The sequence below is a fragment of the Alosa pseudoharengus genome, unplaced genomic scaffold (assembly GCF_046254945.1).
Source record: "Alosa pseudoharengus isolate Yale_2024_CS ecotype anadromous, Long Island Sound unplaced genomic scaffold, YU_APseudo_1.1 YU_APseudo_1.1_scf_9, whole genome shotgun sequence".
Lineage (NCBI taxonomy): Eukaryota > Metazoa > Chordata > Actinopteri > Clupeiformes > Clupeidae > Alosa > Alosa pseudoharengus.
The window spans coordinates 14,148,654-14,164,718 of NW_027468881.1; the positions used below are offsets into that span (position 1 = coordinate 14,148,654).

Sequence of the window (16,065 nt, forward strand, 5' to 3'; positions counted from 1 at the left end):
GTCCCTCGACTATACTTTGACTAGCCTGCTACTTTAAACTTAAGCACTCTTATCATTTGGTTGTAGTATTGATTGATGTAGTATTAATTGCCACCTAAGTTCTCTTCTGCATTCTAATGAATAAATGAAAGCTTGAATGTTTAATGTTTCTGGTAAATGAATAAATGTATTGTAAATGTGACTGGAGGTCTACTGGGTGCAGTCTAACACAATGGTGGCAGACAGAGGCCTGGTTCACATGTTCTGGGTAGGGCTAGGTGTGTTCTTGGCTGCATCTGACATCTGGGTTGACTCACTGAGATGCTATATCCTGTTTCGAAATGGCTTGTCAGGTGCCTACGTGACTCTGGGGTTGTAGTTGGTGAGACCTAACCACAACGTGCCCTGTGGGCTTACATGCCTGGTGTTGTATGTGTATGACTCACACCCACCACACCACTTTCACCACCCCTCTAGGCACGTGGCCCCCACGAGGTTCTCATGGTTTGGTATGTAGGCTAATAAACATGTTTACCAACTCACAACAACACAATTCCTGAATATGACTGCTATGAGGAATCCGACTAGTTTTCCTAAGAGTTTGTAATAATTTAAGTCTTTATAAGTTCATTCCTAAATAAACATATAAACTTAAAAATGATCAAAGTACTAGAATGCTTTTCATTTTCACACAATAATTCTTCAACAAGAATCAGAAATGTTACTGACCTAAGCCTAGAGTAGATTGTATGCAGTAGTGTAGTCTAGTTAGCTGTAGTGGGTATACTGTGATGTAGTCTTGTTAGCTAGTGGGTATACTGTGATCAATCCCAAATGTTAATACGTATCCTTGCCTATTTTAAGTGGGTATACTGAGATGGTGATGTTTTTTTAAGTGGGTATACTGCGTAGTCCTGCTTATCATGTAGACTACACCACTGATTGTATGGATATAATAACACAGATGTCACAGGATATACCTATCACATATGAAAAATGTTGCAGCGTAAGCTGCAACGGGTTACAGCATTAACAGACCGAATGAGGATTTCCTCACACTAAATGACTGGAGTAATTAGCATGCTATCCATCTGTGGGTTGCACTGTGACCTTCATCAGCGCTGAGCTGTTTGACAATGGCCAGTGGAGCTCCAGCTGTGCTGCTTGGATGAAGACGCCTCATAAATGAACCGGTCAGACTGAGACTGCAGCAGCCCGTTATTAAGAAGCCCATCAGTGGCCCCTCCTGTACTTCCCGTGGGCGCACTGGATGGCCCAGCTTACCGGCACCTCTCCAGGGGGGGTGGGGGTGGGGGGGTTGTTTGACCCACCGCCTCATTATAGGAGCGTTTCAAGAAACCGTGAGGTGAGCAGGGCATTCGCTGTAATTGAACAATTAATCATTGTCAGTTACTAAAGGAGAACCAGTGCCTTACAAGGAAGTGGTGTTGCTGGGTATTGTACAAATAAGATGACATTTGCCACTGTATTGTGTTTTTTTTTTTCCATTACTGACCGGCTTTCGGTGAATAGCTCTCAGGGTACATTTAAAAAATGATACAGGATTCTCAAAGGGGGCTAATTAATAGAAATTTCCTTGATGAAAAAGGGGAGTGTAATATATTTTTATGCGATAAGGAAGTATGAAAAGTCATAATTATAATTATACAGTACATTACAGTACATATATTCTAATTAGTATCATTTTCATTGATATCTTATTTGTTTGCTACTTTGACTCAAGATTGCAATGTACTGAACATACTAAGTACATTGCACCTTGATAAAGGTGTGCAGTCATTTTCCTTTTATTACCCACATCGTGTATAAACTGGCAACGGTGTTTTATACAAATAAAAAAAAAGAAACTGTATTGACTGCACCCATGTATTAACCGCAATGCCCAGTACCCCTATGAAACCAGATCAATGTTTTAATCATAAAGATGAATGAAGAAAAGAAATGCATTCCCATGTATAGCTTGCCCCTGTGTATTAACCTCATAGTTAAAGAAATGTAGCAAAATCAATGTATGAAGCTTGGTTAATAGGCGGGGAAATACAGTATTCATGGTTGCTGGTCATGAACTGTAGGTCACAGACACTGGCTCTGACTATTGTATGACCTTACATTTAACCTTCAGGGTTTGGTGCATTTTGGCCTTAGATTTAAGTGCCCTCATTGCAGAATAATATACCATCACTGCTTTGAATACAGGCTTTATATTAATGTGGCTTCTGTCAATGGTGTGCTCTAACCTCACTCACTCAGAAGTTAATGAATTAAATGGGCAGGGTGCCCAAAAAACAGGCTGTGCGTGGAGAGGAGAGAGACCTTTAGCAGCTTTGATTCAATGACGCCATTTAACCGTCTTCCACCTCCTGCCAACATGCAAACCTGGACAATGTTTTAACTCTTAGCGGTGGGACGTTGCGGGACGCGTCATGCTGCCGGTCTCTGGCGTCCTGAAGGACAAGCGTTTGTTTTCCACTCGATCAGCACAAGCTGGCTCCAGACGCTCTCACCCATCCCATCGCAGCACTCTGCCCTTCCGCCCACATTGCCCATATGACTGCTGCCGCCGCAAGGGTTCGCCACAGCCGGACACTGCAAATATCCATTACACAGCTACAGCAAGGTCAGTTACATACAGTACATACATGTAGATAGCTAGATGTATAGATGTACAGATAGATAGATAGATAGAAATGTAAGTTGTTCTTTTTTACAGAATTTGTTCACTGCAGCTGAAATTCTTAGACTTCAGGTATTGTAAGTGGCAGAAGCTAGTGATGAACATGCATTTACTGTGAGGTTCTTTGAAGTCTTAAGCTGCATGGTGAATTCTTATGCTAAGCGTCTAGAGAGTGGGTGAGAGAATTGAAAAAAGTCTTCTTTGCACCTTTCAGTTACCTGACAATGGAGTTCCTTTCAACTTGCACACACACACACACTTGCATGCACGAACACAAGCGCGCACACACACACACACACACACACACACACACACAGACACACAAACCTAAGAGCAAACTCAGGCTAGGGTGAGCAAAAATGTGCAGATTGATGAGCCAGCCTACAACTCACCACCTCTCCCTCCTCCTCTTCCTCGTCGGAGCTGGCCAGGCCCGGTGCAGGCGTCACAGCGCCGACCTGACAGCAGGGGTCTCCATTCCGCCGGCGTCGGCTCGCCTGTCCTGCAGTGCAGCACTGCAGCACCCCCTCATCCCCACACTCCTCCTCTCCGGCCGCTCATTAATCTTATTGATTGCGCCTCGGTGCCCGCACACACCGGAGATCCTCCGCACCCTCCCTTTCAACGTATCTGGGTCTGGGGCCAAACACCAGGGCCACTGTTGCCTTATTATTAACAACAGCTTTAGGTCAATGAAAAGGGAATTAGAAGCATTTGCAAAGCGGGGACAGTCCGGCTCGCAAACGACCATGAACAGACCTCAAACACCACGGCACAGTAAAGGAGGATTAACCCGGCCCCTGTGTAGTTAACAGCCTTATTTGAACCTGCCCTCATGCCGTTTATGGAACGATGAAAGCATGTCCTTGGTACAGTAAATGGGACAAAGGCTCGTTTTACAGTCTCTGCAGTACAGTGCAGATGCATGGGAGTACCTTGCAGGTGAGTTTGCAGTGAGGTCACTGTGACCCTGGGCTAAAAGCAGGCCAGCGAGTGGCTCCTGGTTTCAGTCTGCACACTGAGTTCAAGAGACCGCTCCCAGATCAGAGATCAGAGGAGGCCTCCAGGGGGACCGAGGCTAACAGCTGCTAGCCACGGGAGGGGAGCCAGAGATAAAGGAGGTATCCAGATGAAGACAGGAGGGACAGAGGAATACAGACAGGAAGAGGTCAGGGTGGGTGGATTCATCCAAGCCATCAGCCCCACATACTGCAACCAAGGGAAATCATTAGGATGGCTTTCAAATGGCAGCTTGATGATGATGATGATGATGACCATCATTAACAGTTCTCTTTCACAGAAGGCTTTTGTATTACTGTCACAGCAAGTTAGCTTACATAGACAGCAGTGAGTTTGTCCATACTTATAATAGCCTGAGCTAGCCAAATCCTCCAACAGTGTCTCACTTTTTTATTTGACGTATTCTTGCCACAAATGTTGTAATGAGACTTAATTTCAGCAACTTTTGACATGTTTTTGTAATGGTCTTTTACATTTATATTTACAATTTCTCTATCCTGCTGTAATTCTAACAAAATAGGGTTGCAACTTTTACACGGTAAACAGAATAAAGGACATGACTTATCTTGTCTACCACTCTTCTACATTCCCAATCAGCAGAGCCAACAACTGCTCTTTCTCCCAGGCCTTTAGTCTCCATTGTCACATTTATGTATCATTGTAATGAAACTTTTAATAAATCGCAATGTCTGACAACAAAAACAGTGAGCTTTTTTTTAGCCCCCCCCCCCCCTTTTTTTTAGTTCATACTGTGACACAAAAGAGAACAACGTGAGAGAACCGGAGTGCATTGAGAACTGAACTAGATGCAACTCTCAGCGTTTGGGTATAGACGGTGCATGCAGACTCGTGGATCTGGGAGTTTATGCAAGGCAAATTTGTTTGGGGACCAAGATGGAGATGGAGAAAGTGGGGGAACTGAATATTTCATCATCGAAGCAAGGAATGCAAGTTCCAGAACCGAATACATCTCATTAGAGGGAGCAGAAAAATACAAATAGATACAACAGTATATTTAGGAAATGGCACCAGAGAACATAATCCTATTGTGTTTAAGAACCCAATGAGAACGAGGAATAAGGAGACGGTATTTGCGTGGGCCTTAGGAAAATTGTTTTTAAAATACTCATCAGCTGTTTATTTGCAACAGTCTTTTAACACAGCCTTCCTTACATATGAATAGGATAACGTAATCTGTCAGCTATTTTTAACACTATTTCTGCTCGAACAGTCTCACGATTCATGAGTCTTGTGACTCTATGTGCTGATATTTCAACGCAGTCACAAGGCCTGGTTGACAAACAACAACACCCTATGGGGAACAATATGCGCAGAAATGCCATTCAGGGTAAATTGGCCCAAGAGCCTCTATCTGTTCCTGTTTCCTTCACTTCCTATCTTATCTGCCTCTGCACTGTCAGACACAAAGCATGACATCTGCTAGCCACTTCCCTTTTGTGGTGTTTTTCATCTGTTCTTGACATTTCTGAGCAAATATGTTAAAATGAGATAGATAGATAGATAGATAGATAGATAGATAGAAAGAAAGAGAGAGAAAGAGAGAAAAGAGAGAGAGAGAGACAGACAGACTCTAGGCCCTGTTCTGTATGCATAGAGGGCTATCCAGCACTGAGGTGAATTCCCAATCAGGCCTTCTCTACAACACCAAGCTCTAATGCTTCGGGGGAGATTACTTGGTGCTTCACAGTAATTACTATCCCTGTTCAATGCTCCAAACTCCTCCGAGTGGATCTGTTCGCCACAGTGGTGCGCGCTCATCCAAGCCACTGCTATGCTCTCAGGCTATGTTACAACAAGGGGGGCGGGGGGGGGGGGGGGGGGTAACACCAAACTCGATTATGCATATTTTACATGTATGGAATAATAGACAGTTTTATTTAAAGTCATACTCTATTACATCGGGTTACCCGAGTAACACATGTATGTGTGCATGCACAGAACCGCAGTACATCTGACAAAGGCACATTTTCCCTCTGCTCTCATCGTTCAAACAAGGATGAAGCTAAAAGTGAGGAAAGATGAGTGGAAGATATATCTGAGGCCAAATTGTATCTAAAATCAATTGGGCGGTGTATGAATAAATATGTAACACATGACTGACTAAAAACAGCATTTATGTAAACAGATAAGACTGTATAAATAATATGTCCACACTTCTTGCAGCACATAGTTAGTTTGATACAGCACACAATGACGGGTTGATTTGTGTTTTGGAGGCAGGTAGATAAAAAGAAAGATATTGGTAAATAAAAACTCAAACTGTACACATTATTTGCATAGACTAGTGTCAAACTCGACAAAATCAACGTCTTGTGTGCTGACTGTTTACAGTACTTGTGCCACATTGGTCGCAGAATAAAATCACATTCTGTCCACACTACTAAAGCTAAGGTTACCTCAGTGAAAGGTCTCCTTTTAAGGCTAAAGCAGTACAGAAATACCCAGAGTGCCAATATCAAGTGATAAAAGTTAAAAAGACCGACAGAAAGGCGTCCTGTCTGTTCGTGAAATATCAAAACGGAGCCATACAATAATGCTTCACTACTACCCTCATAATGTAAAGTGCATTTGTGTCCCGGCCTTTGTGAACATGTGACTGCAGTCTCCCCATTAATCCTTAAAGGCACTTGCTGAGATGACTGTGGGAGGCAGGGGAGAGTTGAGTATGGGGGCTTGCGGCTAAGAGTCGATTCCACCCCTCCCTCTCCCTCTTGTCTGCCTGTTTTATTTTCGTTCTTTCTCTCTCTGTCTCCCCCCCTCTCTCTCTATCTTTCTCTTGTCTTTGTTACAAAGAGCTACCGAGTCAATATCCTCCATTCCATTCCGTGCTCTCAGTCTCACTCCTCGTCCAACTACCGGCGGGTGCCGTTGTCCTCCACATGCGAGGGGGGGTCATCCCCTCCATTGCGCTGGGACTCGGCGCCCTGTGCCCTGGATTGGCCTCTGCAGCAGAGGAGGTTGGCCAGTCTGGCTCTCACGGGCTGAGTGCACAGCACAAACATGATGCAGTTGGCCGCTCCCTGCAAAGTGTTTCCGATGCCCTGAAAAGAAATGGAGCGATGAAGTGTGGAGGAGAGGAGAGCAGAGCAAAGCAGAGCAGAGGAGAGGAGAAGGGAATTCAATAAAGAGTTTTCCGAAAGTGAATTAGAGTGCCTGATTAGACTGAGTTAACACGTGCGGAGGTGTACAGAGGATGCCTTGTGGCTTGCAAACGAGCTAAACTAACTCTGGGCGTGTGTGATAGCTTAGCGTTGATAAACAACTCACATGTAAGGTGACCAGGACGGGGTGCTGACGGGCCGGAGAGTCGGCCAGCATGAGCACGAAGCGCACGGTGCTCCAGATACGCAGGAAGATGAAGATGACAGGGATGAGGGTCAGCTTGCGGTCCGCCATGGATGTGAGTGAGTTGGACATGGGGCTGCTGGCCAGAATGGGCCGATATTCAGAAAGTGCAGCATGCTGGGAGGAAAAAGCAGAGATAACACGTGCAGTCTATTTTGAACCACTTTTCAAAACCAAATTGTGATGTCATCTCATTTAGCGACTTCTTAAATTCACTGCTCCTTTACTCAAACAATTTGCAAAGTGGTATGACTCATTCTGCCCTGCACAAGGGAATTATGCTCAGCTTGCACAGTTATCTAAAGTAGGCTAAACAGACCTACAAAAATGCTCACATTTATTCCTCTGGAATCTTATATGGAATAGGAATTGTTTAAGGTCTCAAGGCGCTCAAATCAATATATTCAGCTTGAATTCGCAGCAATATATGTGGGTTATAGCATAGACTACTTGGAAAAAGTGCCCTCATCTTGAATAATATTTCACATTTGAGAATGCTTGAGAACATGCCTGTTCTCCAGTACTCTGTTCCTTTATGAAATGTTTTCATTTGTATCACCGGGAATTTATATTATATTACATTACATTTCATAAAAATCTATATTCTTCCACACTCTGATCTTGAATAATATGGTGTCCTGAACACTGATTTCAGCCCGTTTATTTGGACCATGCTAGAATGTTGATTTGGAATTTTGATCACATATCATACAAGTATTCATACAGTCCTATTTGAGTAAAAAGAAAACGATGATGATTTCTTTCTTATCACATTAGTATTAAGAAAACGGAACACCATTAACACCCCACTAGTATCCTCCTTTGGTTTTATTGAACCTTATGCGTTTACATTTTGGCAAACCTTTTCTATGCCAAGGAGCACTAGGCCTGCAGTAGGCTAAATGTGTGAAATACATTTGCAGAATGTGTCAGAAGGTCTGTTTAATGAGCCTAAAGAGCCCTTAGGCCGTGGGCTTTCTTTAAGAATGGAATGCGTAATCCTGGTAGCCCACGCTTCACCCATTGTTACTCACAGCCCGGTGGATGTGATGTTTGATCAGAAGGTAGAACACCGGCAGCATGACGTAGGCCAGGAACTCCCAGATCTTGCCTGTCAGGAGCATCCACAGCACGTGGTCCTTTGCTTTGATGCTGACCCAGCACCAGCCCACAGACACCTCTGAGGCATCGTAGCCGATCTTATGGAGGCAGAGGGCGGCCACGGTGATACCCAGAGGCACCCCCCAGCTAAGCCACAAAAAGACAGCAGTTTGCTCAGTGTGAATAACTGTGTTACAAACTGCAGACATAGCCTATGCGCAGCTTGTGGCCACGAGGGTATATATTTGTCATAAAGGTTGTAGCCTACACTGTTATGCATTATGTAATGGGGGATGTGTCATGGTCACATGCAAGTCAAAATATGGAGTAAAGGACACAGCAGTCTTCGCGACAGCTCGAAGACATTCTTGACGTTCTTATGATGATATTTTGAAAAAGTGCATTGATCAGCGCTCTGGAGAAAAACAAGCTCGTCTGTCTGAAAGAGCACATTCAGGTTATGCAATCACTAACGAGCTATGTCTGAAAACAATACACAATATCCCTACCTGATCAAATGAAAGTAGAGCACCAGACTGTCGGCCAGTCTCTGACTGGACTTCACGATGAAAATGTAGAGGTAAATCGCGATGGCAACCGTCCAGAAGAATGAACTTGTGTTGGCAAATGTAGAGATTGCTCCTTGCACGGTACAAGCTAAGGAGTCTCCGTCAAAAATCGTCCAAACTCCATAAGAGTAAGAGACTGCAGACAATAGGTCAGCGATGGACAGAAAAACCAGCAGTTTTCTTGGAGTAGTTCTCAAATCTGCCCAAATAATATAAGTTAATATAATCAACAGAGATCCCAAGAAAGAGAGGGCACATGACATCAAAATAACAACCTGCTCGTAAACAAACACTTCGGTTCGATTTCCATCGGCCATAATTTACTTCTCTTTAACTGTGGTTTCAAAAACATCTATTAGCCTACAGATGAAAAACGAAGCCGTCTTTTTCTTAGGCAATCAATTGCCGTACGCTATGAAATTTGTGGCGGCGATAACATTTTTGCCAAAATATTTCCATAACCACTCTCCAAATCCAAAGCGGGAGAAGAAAACAAACAAAAGCAAACCAGGCGGGCTTTAGGCTCAAGGGGAGCTGTGGTGGCTGCCATGGAAGTTGTAAAACGAAAGCTACTTGAAGTGCATGCCAAATGCTTCCCAAACAAAGTAGCCTAAGAAATTAACAAAATATGAATGCAACAGTGTTTTGATCTCTAGCGTAGGCAGGCTAGCCTACAAGGAAGCTCGGAAACACCTCCCCTCTAACACTTAACCCCTCCCTTTCACGGATATCCCACTAACCATTTATGAACTGCGAGCATGGCCATATATACCACTGAGGTCATGTCCTTGGTATTTCTTTCTTTAAGTTCCGTTTAATTTATTAAGTAAAACTAGCTGACGAGACCATTATCATAGGGAGGGAAAGTGAAAACCAGCGCCCCAAGTAGTTGCGTTCCTATAGAGCAGCTCCAATGTTAGCCTAAGTCCCATAGACCTATTTTTTAAAAAATATTGTGAAGCCAAATCAGCTAAGTTATCCACCAAAAATATTTTTCAGTGTGTATACAGTAAAAATATTCTAACTGTGAACATGGCAGGCCCTATTTTGCCTTATTTTTAAAAAAAGAAATTGCTCCTTTTGTTTAATAAACGGACTACAAAAGAAGTCACGTGACTTTACCCTTCGACATTACGCCTTCTGCTTCTCAGCATGCGTCAACACCGCCGCCATCTTGGTACAGGGATCTGAAGCGCTAAACTAGTTCTCCTGTATTGTCAGCGTTACCTATTTAGCGACGTTTGGCCATCCCCAGCGATAGAAAAACTTTTTAGCGATTAGCGACAAATTTGGGAACTTCTCACAATGATGGCAGATCGGCTTCTATGTTGTTGAAACGTAAGAAAATCACCTTTCTCATGGCTTTGTCATTTAAATTATGAATTCAGCTACATCTCGTTTGCCCATGGCACTGACCCATGATTATAAAAGTAACGACTGGCGTAGCCTATGTAGTAGCAGAGGTAAATGTTCTACAGATCTACAGCAACTTCTGGTGAGATTACAATTTACATGAGTAAACGAGACGAGGGGTATGTGGCCTCAACCAGAGCCTGTCTACGAAGAGCCTGTTTACTTTCATTGTATCGAACCTGGTTGCAGTTTACTCATTGTTCCTCTAGGGGCCGCCGCTAGCTAGTGCAGAATGAATGGGAGTCTATGGGGCTAGACGGGTAAAATGTATCTTTATTATCGTCTTAAGCTGTTTTCTCTAGACTCAACCATAAACTGTTTGGAACAACCCAAAAAACTAGATAATTGCTTGAGATTTTGACGATTTATGGTGATTTTATTTTCGCTAGATCTTTGCCCAGATTGACGCTAATGCATTATAGAGGAGTGGATCACTGAAGCAAGATGGCGTCTCGATTGACGCATTCGTTCCAATGAACAGCAGTAGTCAAGGCGACATCTAGTGTATATATCTATGGTTACTCGCGGTAGCATGGTTTGCTTATTAGCCTGGTTAGCATTGACACTTACTGCCTGCTCTTCACCAGTTATCCAGACATAAAGGTAATCACCACGCGGTTTACATCGCGCTCCGTTATTAAAAAAATATGTTAAGCCAGTTAAGCAAATTGCCTTATTGATCAGTTAGAGATTAAGTGCCCAAAACCTGTGACATCACATGCAACTGTAGTTTGTTATCACCATGTTACAACAAAAACTCAAAACAATTCAACTGATCCTAAAAATAAGATATGACCACTAGAAGCAATTAGGGGTTTGCACCGACGTCACGTTCTGGCCGGTAACTATGGTAACCCAGCACGCCCGGCCATATTGGCGGTACTCAGTGAATGAAGTACAATGGAGTATTATGCACTTTGGATATCTTACGTGATTGTAGCCGTGTCTAAACAACAGAAAAGCTCATCAAAATGCTTCTAAGATGCAAAGGCATATAGGGCAGGACTTGGACCACAAGAAAAGGTGCGATATTTCGAAAAATTACGGATTATTGGCAGCACAGATCCATATGAGTTGGGTGAGCGAGACGAAGTACCAAGTTCAACCACAAGCGCCCCCCTTCCTCTGATAACTTCTGGCATTATTGTCCCTTCTCCCTGTTTTTTTAATAACTTTTGGAAGTCGATACCTACACCAGATGTTTTTCTCAGTCTAACCTATTGGTACAACCTAAAACACGGCAATAATTAACCATTTTCCTTGACGATGTTAGGGATTTACTTCAGTGCCTAATGCTTTCTAATGAGGCGAGTATCTCCAATATGGCGATGTCCAGATCTGATGACACGCCGTGCAAACCCCTAATTGAGGTGAACCCAGTGCCTACCATATGGAAGGCATTAAATTAAGATCCCAATGTGCACCTAGATATATTTTTTCTAAAAAAAAAAATCCCATCCACTCCGCTAAACTCTAGGAACCAGTAGGTGGCGAGGAGATTACTTTTTAGGAAAAAATATTTTTGCCATAAGTCGCCACATCGACATTAAACTCAACATTTCGAGAATAAAGTTGAAATATCATGTCGACTTTAATCTCGACGTGTCGACATTAAACTCAACATTTTGAGAATAAAGTTAGTTTGGAGAGAGAACTACCGCCCGGGACGATTGAAAGGGAGGACGAATGAAACAATGCAACAAGTGCAACAATGATTCAGAGTGTTCGAGTGCAACAATGATTAGCCTAGACATAGGCCTATATCATGTGGACAAAACATAGAACATATTAACCTCCGTTGCTCAGCCTTTGCTGTTAGGTCCTATCACAGAGTTACAGGCGATAAATGCGATGGTCAAAAGTAGCCTAACGTCATTAGCGGTTTATTTATTTATTGTAGGCCTATTATTAAAGAGTGTTTTTCATCTAAAAGGTTCAACTTCATGCTTATGCACTAGACTAGGCATACTAGACGCTCTCCCCAATCCTAGACTTTCACGTTGCTTGTTTGTAATGGATGCAAAACAGCCTATTGCTGAATGACTATGGAGGGACGAAGGAAGCTGTCCTCCCGACCACCCCATGTAGGCTTGTAGCCTACCTACATGCACACATATGCACACATAGTGCATAAATAAAGTGCATGCACACATATTCCCTCACGGGATCAAAAATATGCTTAATATCTGCAATCTAGCAATCTATCTGAAATAACACCTATTTGAAGCCCATTTTTCATGTAACATATTGTGTGTTAGGTGTATGGCTACATAGCTTAAACTGTGTAGGCTATGTTTAAACAGTAGCCTATTGCGAGTTTAATGTCAGCATGTCGACTTTAAAATCGACACGTCGAGATTAAAGTAGATATGATATTTCAACTTTATTCTCGAAATGTCGAGTTTAATGTCGACATGTCGACTTTAAAGTCAACATGTCGAGTTTAATCTCGCCATGTCGACATTAAACTCGACATTTCGAGAATAAAGTTGAGATGTCATGTCGACTTTAATCTCGACGTGTCGACTTTAAAGTCGCCATGTCGACATTAAACTCGACATTTCGAGAATAAAGTTGAAATATCATATCTACTTTAATCTCGACGTGTCGACTTTAAAGTCGACATGCTGACATTAAACTCGCAATACAGTTTAAACATAGCATACACAGTTTAAGATAGCCTACACTAACACACAATATGTTACATGAATAATGGGCTTCAAATCAAATAGGTGTCATTTCAGATAGATTGCTAGATTGCAGATATACAAAAAAACAATATTCTAGCCTCTGTAACTCTGTGTCAGTACATCACACAGTTATTCTGACTGTTTCCTACGAAAACAGCTTTTAGAGGTCAAACATTTGATGGTAGGCCCCAAAAGAGGTAGGAACAATGCCCTTGTAAGTAGGCACAGTGCAATTTCAGGCAAAAACTTGAAATTTGTATTGGAATTCATGTTTAAGTTTTGTTTGATTTATTAAATAAATCTAGCTGACGAGACCATTATCATTGCCTCAACACACCGTCAGCCTAGTTGCAGTCACATGGTCGTATCTACCACAGAGGAAGAAGTAAGAAATGCTGACTAGACAATTATCCAATTGCCTCAACGCACCGTCAAGTGAGGGTATTTCCCAGAATTGGGGCCTATTTTTGTCCACAGGATGTAATTCTATTAAAAACACATTACATCTAATAATGTTTAACATCACTAATTAGTAGAGAAAAACAAGCCTAGACTTTTTTAATGGTTGCGCCTACTCATGATTTAGACACATTTTATTGGTGTTTTATGGTACAATATCTGTGTTTTGGTGTTGTCCACAATCAGAGTTTTCACATGTTATGGCATATTTCAAACATTATTTATCAAAATGTATTTAACAAATCAAATTGAATGTTTAACAAATTAATTGTTTAATTAAATGTTATCTGAAGTAATGAACTGCATGGGAAATAGATGTGGAAATAGGACAACATTTCTAGCGACGCCCTGACCCTACGACCTTGACTGCGAGAGAACACTTAACAGGCTGCACTCACTGTGATTTGGAAAAAATACTATAATATAAAGAGTGGCCTTAGCCTTTGTGTAATGGAATTGGTGAGTCTTAAAGTCTTTATTTGTTTCCCTTAAACTAAGCATTTACATAAAGCACATGATATGCCGATTGAAACACATTCCATTCAGACAGGCTAGGTGGCAACCAGGCTCATAATTTACTTTTAATTGCAAACAGAAAATGTCTAGATAGCATCATGTCATGACATGCTTCCATTTCAAAAGAAATTAAGGTTGTTTATACCAACTTAATATTATGCATATCATTGTTAATATTGTGCTATAAATGTGGCACAAACAATACTAGAGTTTGTTTATACATAGTCTACATTTGAATGGAGCTGGCAAAAAGGTTGTTATGTAGACTCAATGCCCTTAAAGTGACAGGTTGCCATTTATAAATAAGTCAAACATCAAACTAGTAGCTACTAACTAGAATGACATGGCAGGTCAAGGAAAGCATCAAGAAAAGCAAATTTTAAGAAATCGATTTAGACATAGGCAACCAGGGAGGAGGTGTTTTTACACTTTTCAGACACTTAAAGTTTGAAAACTATGGATATTGTTTTAGAACCAACAACCTTTCTACATTATCTGCAGGTTTTGTGTGCAAAAAGTGGAGGAAAAATTAGAAGAAAATGTGAAAATCACTTTTCAGACTAGATATAATCGCTTATTTTAAAACATACAGATAAAAACACTAAAGATGGATCGTGAAAATTTAAAGACAAAAAAAAATCTTGTTCCTTAGACTCTATACTAGACAGGTGATATTTTTGAGAAATGTGCTTCTTAGAGGCATTTTTTTGTAAAAGTTGGGAACAGGACTTTTTAACATAATTAAGGTGTGCTGAATCCAACTAGCCCTGTTCCCAAGCTGAATTTTGAGTTTATGACCATCAAATTAGCATAAACAAAATGGTTGCCAAAATGGCGATTTTGGGCACTTTCATTGGGCGGATGTCATTATACCATGTAAATTAATTCATATTGTTCACAGACATCTTCCTTGGCCAATAGATCAAGGATACAGGCTGTGAAAAAAAGAAAAAAAATCTAGTATTATGCCCATGTTAATTACCTGAAAAAACTTTTGAAAAATATAATTGTTAAAATGTTATAACTGAGCAGGCACACGGTATTTGACGAATGAGACTTATGTTTTTTGAGGGTCAAGAAAGATGTGTAGTGATGAAATGTAAAGTTTCAAATTGTGGCCTATGGTTAGGTCTTCGGCTTGAAACCAAAGGGTTGCCGGTTCGATCCCCGACCAGTAGGAAAAATGTGGGTGGTGGAAAGGTTGAGCACTAGTCTCCCATGCCCACATCCACGGCTGAAGTGCCCTTGAGCAAGGCACCTAACCCCTCACTGCTCCCCGAGCATCACTGTAGCAAGGCAGCTCACTGCTCCAGGTTAATGTATGCTTCAATGTGTGACCTGTGTGTTCACTAATTCACGGATGGGATACATGCAGACACCAAATTCCTTATATACCCAAGTATACTTGGCCATAAAACCTGATTTACATTACATTTACATAATTGAAGCGAATTGGGTTGGTAATGTATGTAGTCTCGGAGTAAGTTACACAGGCCTTTACCCATTTCGGTAACACTTTACGGTAAGGGTACATTAATTATTTATGTATTACTTCATTCATTAATATCTAATTAATCATCAGGAATTTACTGAGTTCATAGTTTGTCATTTGTGACCTCATACATGAACACATTACTAAACTATTACCATGATCATGACTTTATTTTTCTGCCAAAAATGTGGTCATCACTGCTCAAATTCTGATTTGAACATAACTTTGGAGTTCTCTAAACACATGTCATTATTCACTACTTTATTTGAGGGGCCACAGACATGATGAATGCATGAGCAATTATCCTAAAATTCATGTAATCATGATGATCATGCTTAAGAAATCATAAATCATAATGATATACCCATCACACCTAATGCTTTAGTTGATGTGTTGTTCATACATGAGGTCATCGTGAATGAGAGTATATGAATTCATGTCAATTCCTGATGATTCATAGGCTATAAAGGAATGAAGTAATGCATAAATCATGAATTAACTCATGCATGAATTCATGATAATTCATGTACCTTTACCATAAAGTGTTACCCATATTTCTTCATACTATTTGTGTTAGTAAAATGATTGCATGTCCTGTGAATTAATAGCTAGATGAATAATTTTATAACTAGTGCAAGTTCAAGTTTAAGTTACTTTATTTGTACCCAGAGGTAGAGTTTGTTTGCAGTATAGAATGCTTCAAGAGAATTTGCAGGAGCAAACAGGAGCACAGAGGATGCCATCTGCCCTGTCCCTCCTTGACAA

The 16,065-nt window shown here is 41.4% G+C and overlaps 1 protein-coding gene across 1 annotated transcript; it reads right to left on the reverse strand.

Moving 5' to 3' along the window:
• Nucleotides 1-4,134: 4,134 nt before the first annotated feature.
• Nucleotides 4,135-9,402, reverse strand: gpr157 (G protein-coupled receptor 157). The gene is made up of 4 exons (XM_076275674.1): nt 8,671-9,402; nt 8,095-8,308; nt 6,983-7,177; nt 4,135-6,756 (listed from the first exon to the last, which is right to left on the reverse strand). Exons 1-4 carry the CDS (start codon nt 9,045-9,047, stop codon nt 6,568-6,570), a joined length of 975 nt encoding a protein of 324 aa, XP_076131789.1. The 5' UTR covers nt 9,048-9,402; the 3' UTR covers nt 4,135-6,567.
• Nucleotides 9,403-16,065: the final 6,663 nt, after the last annotated feature.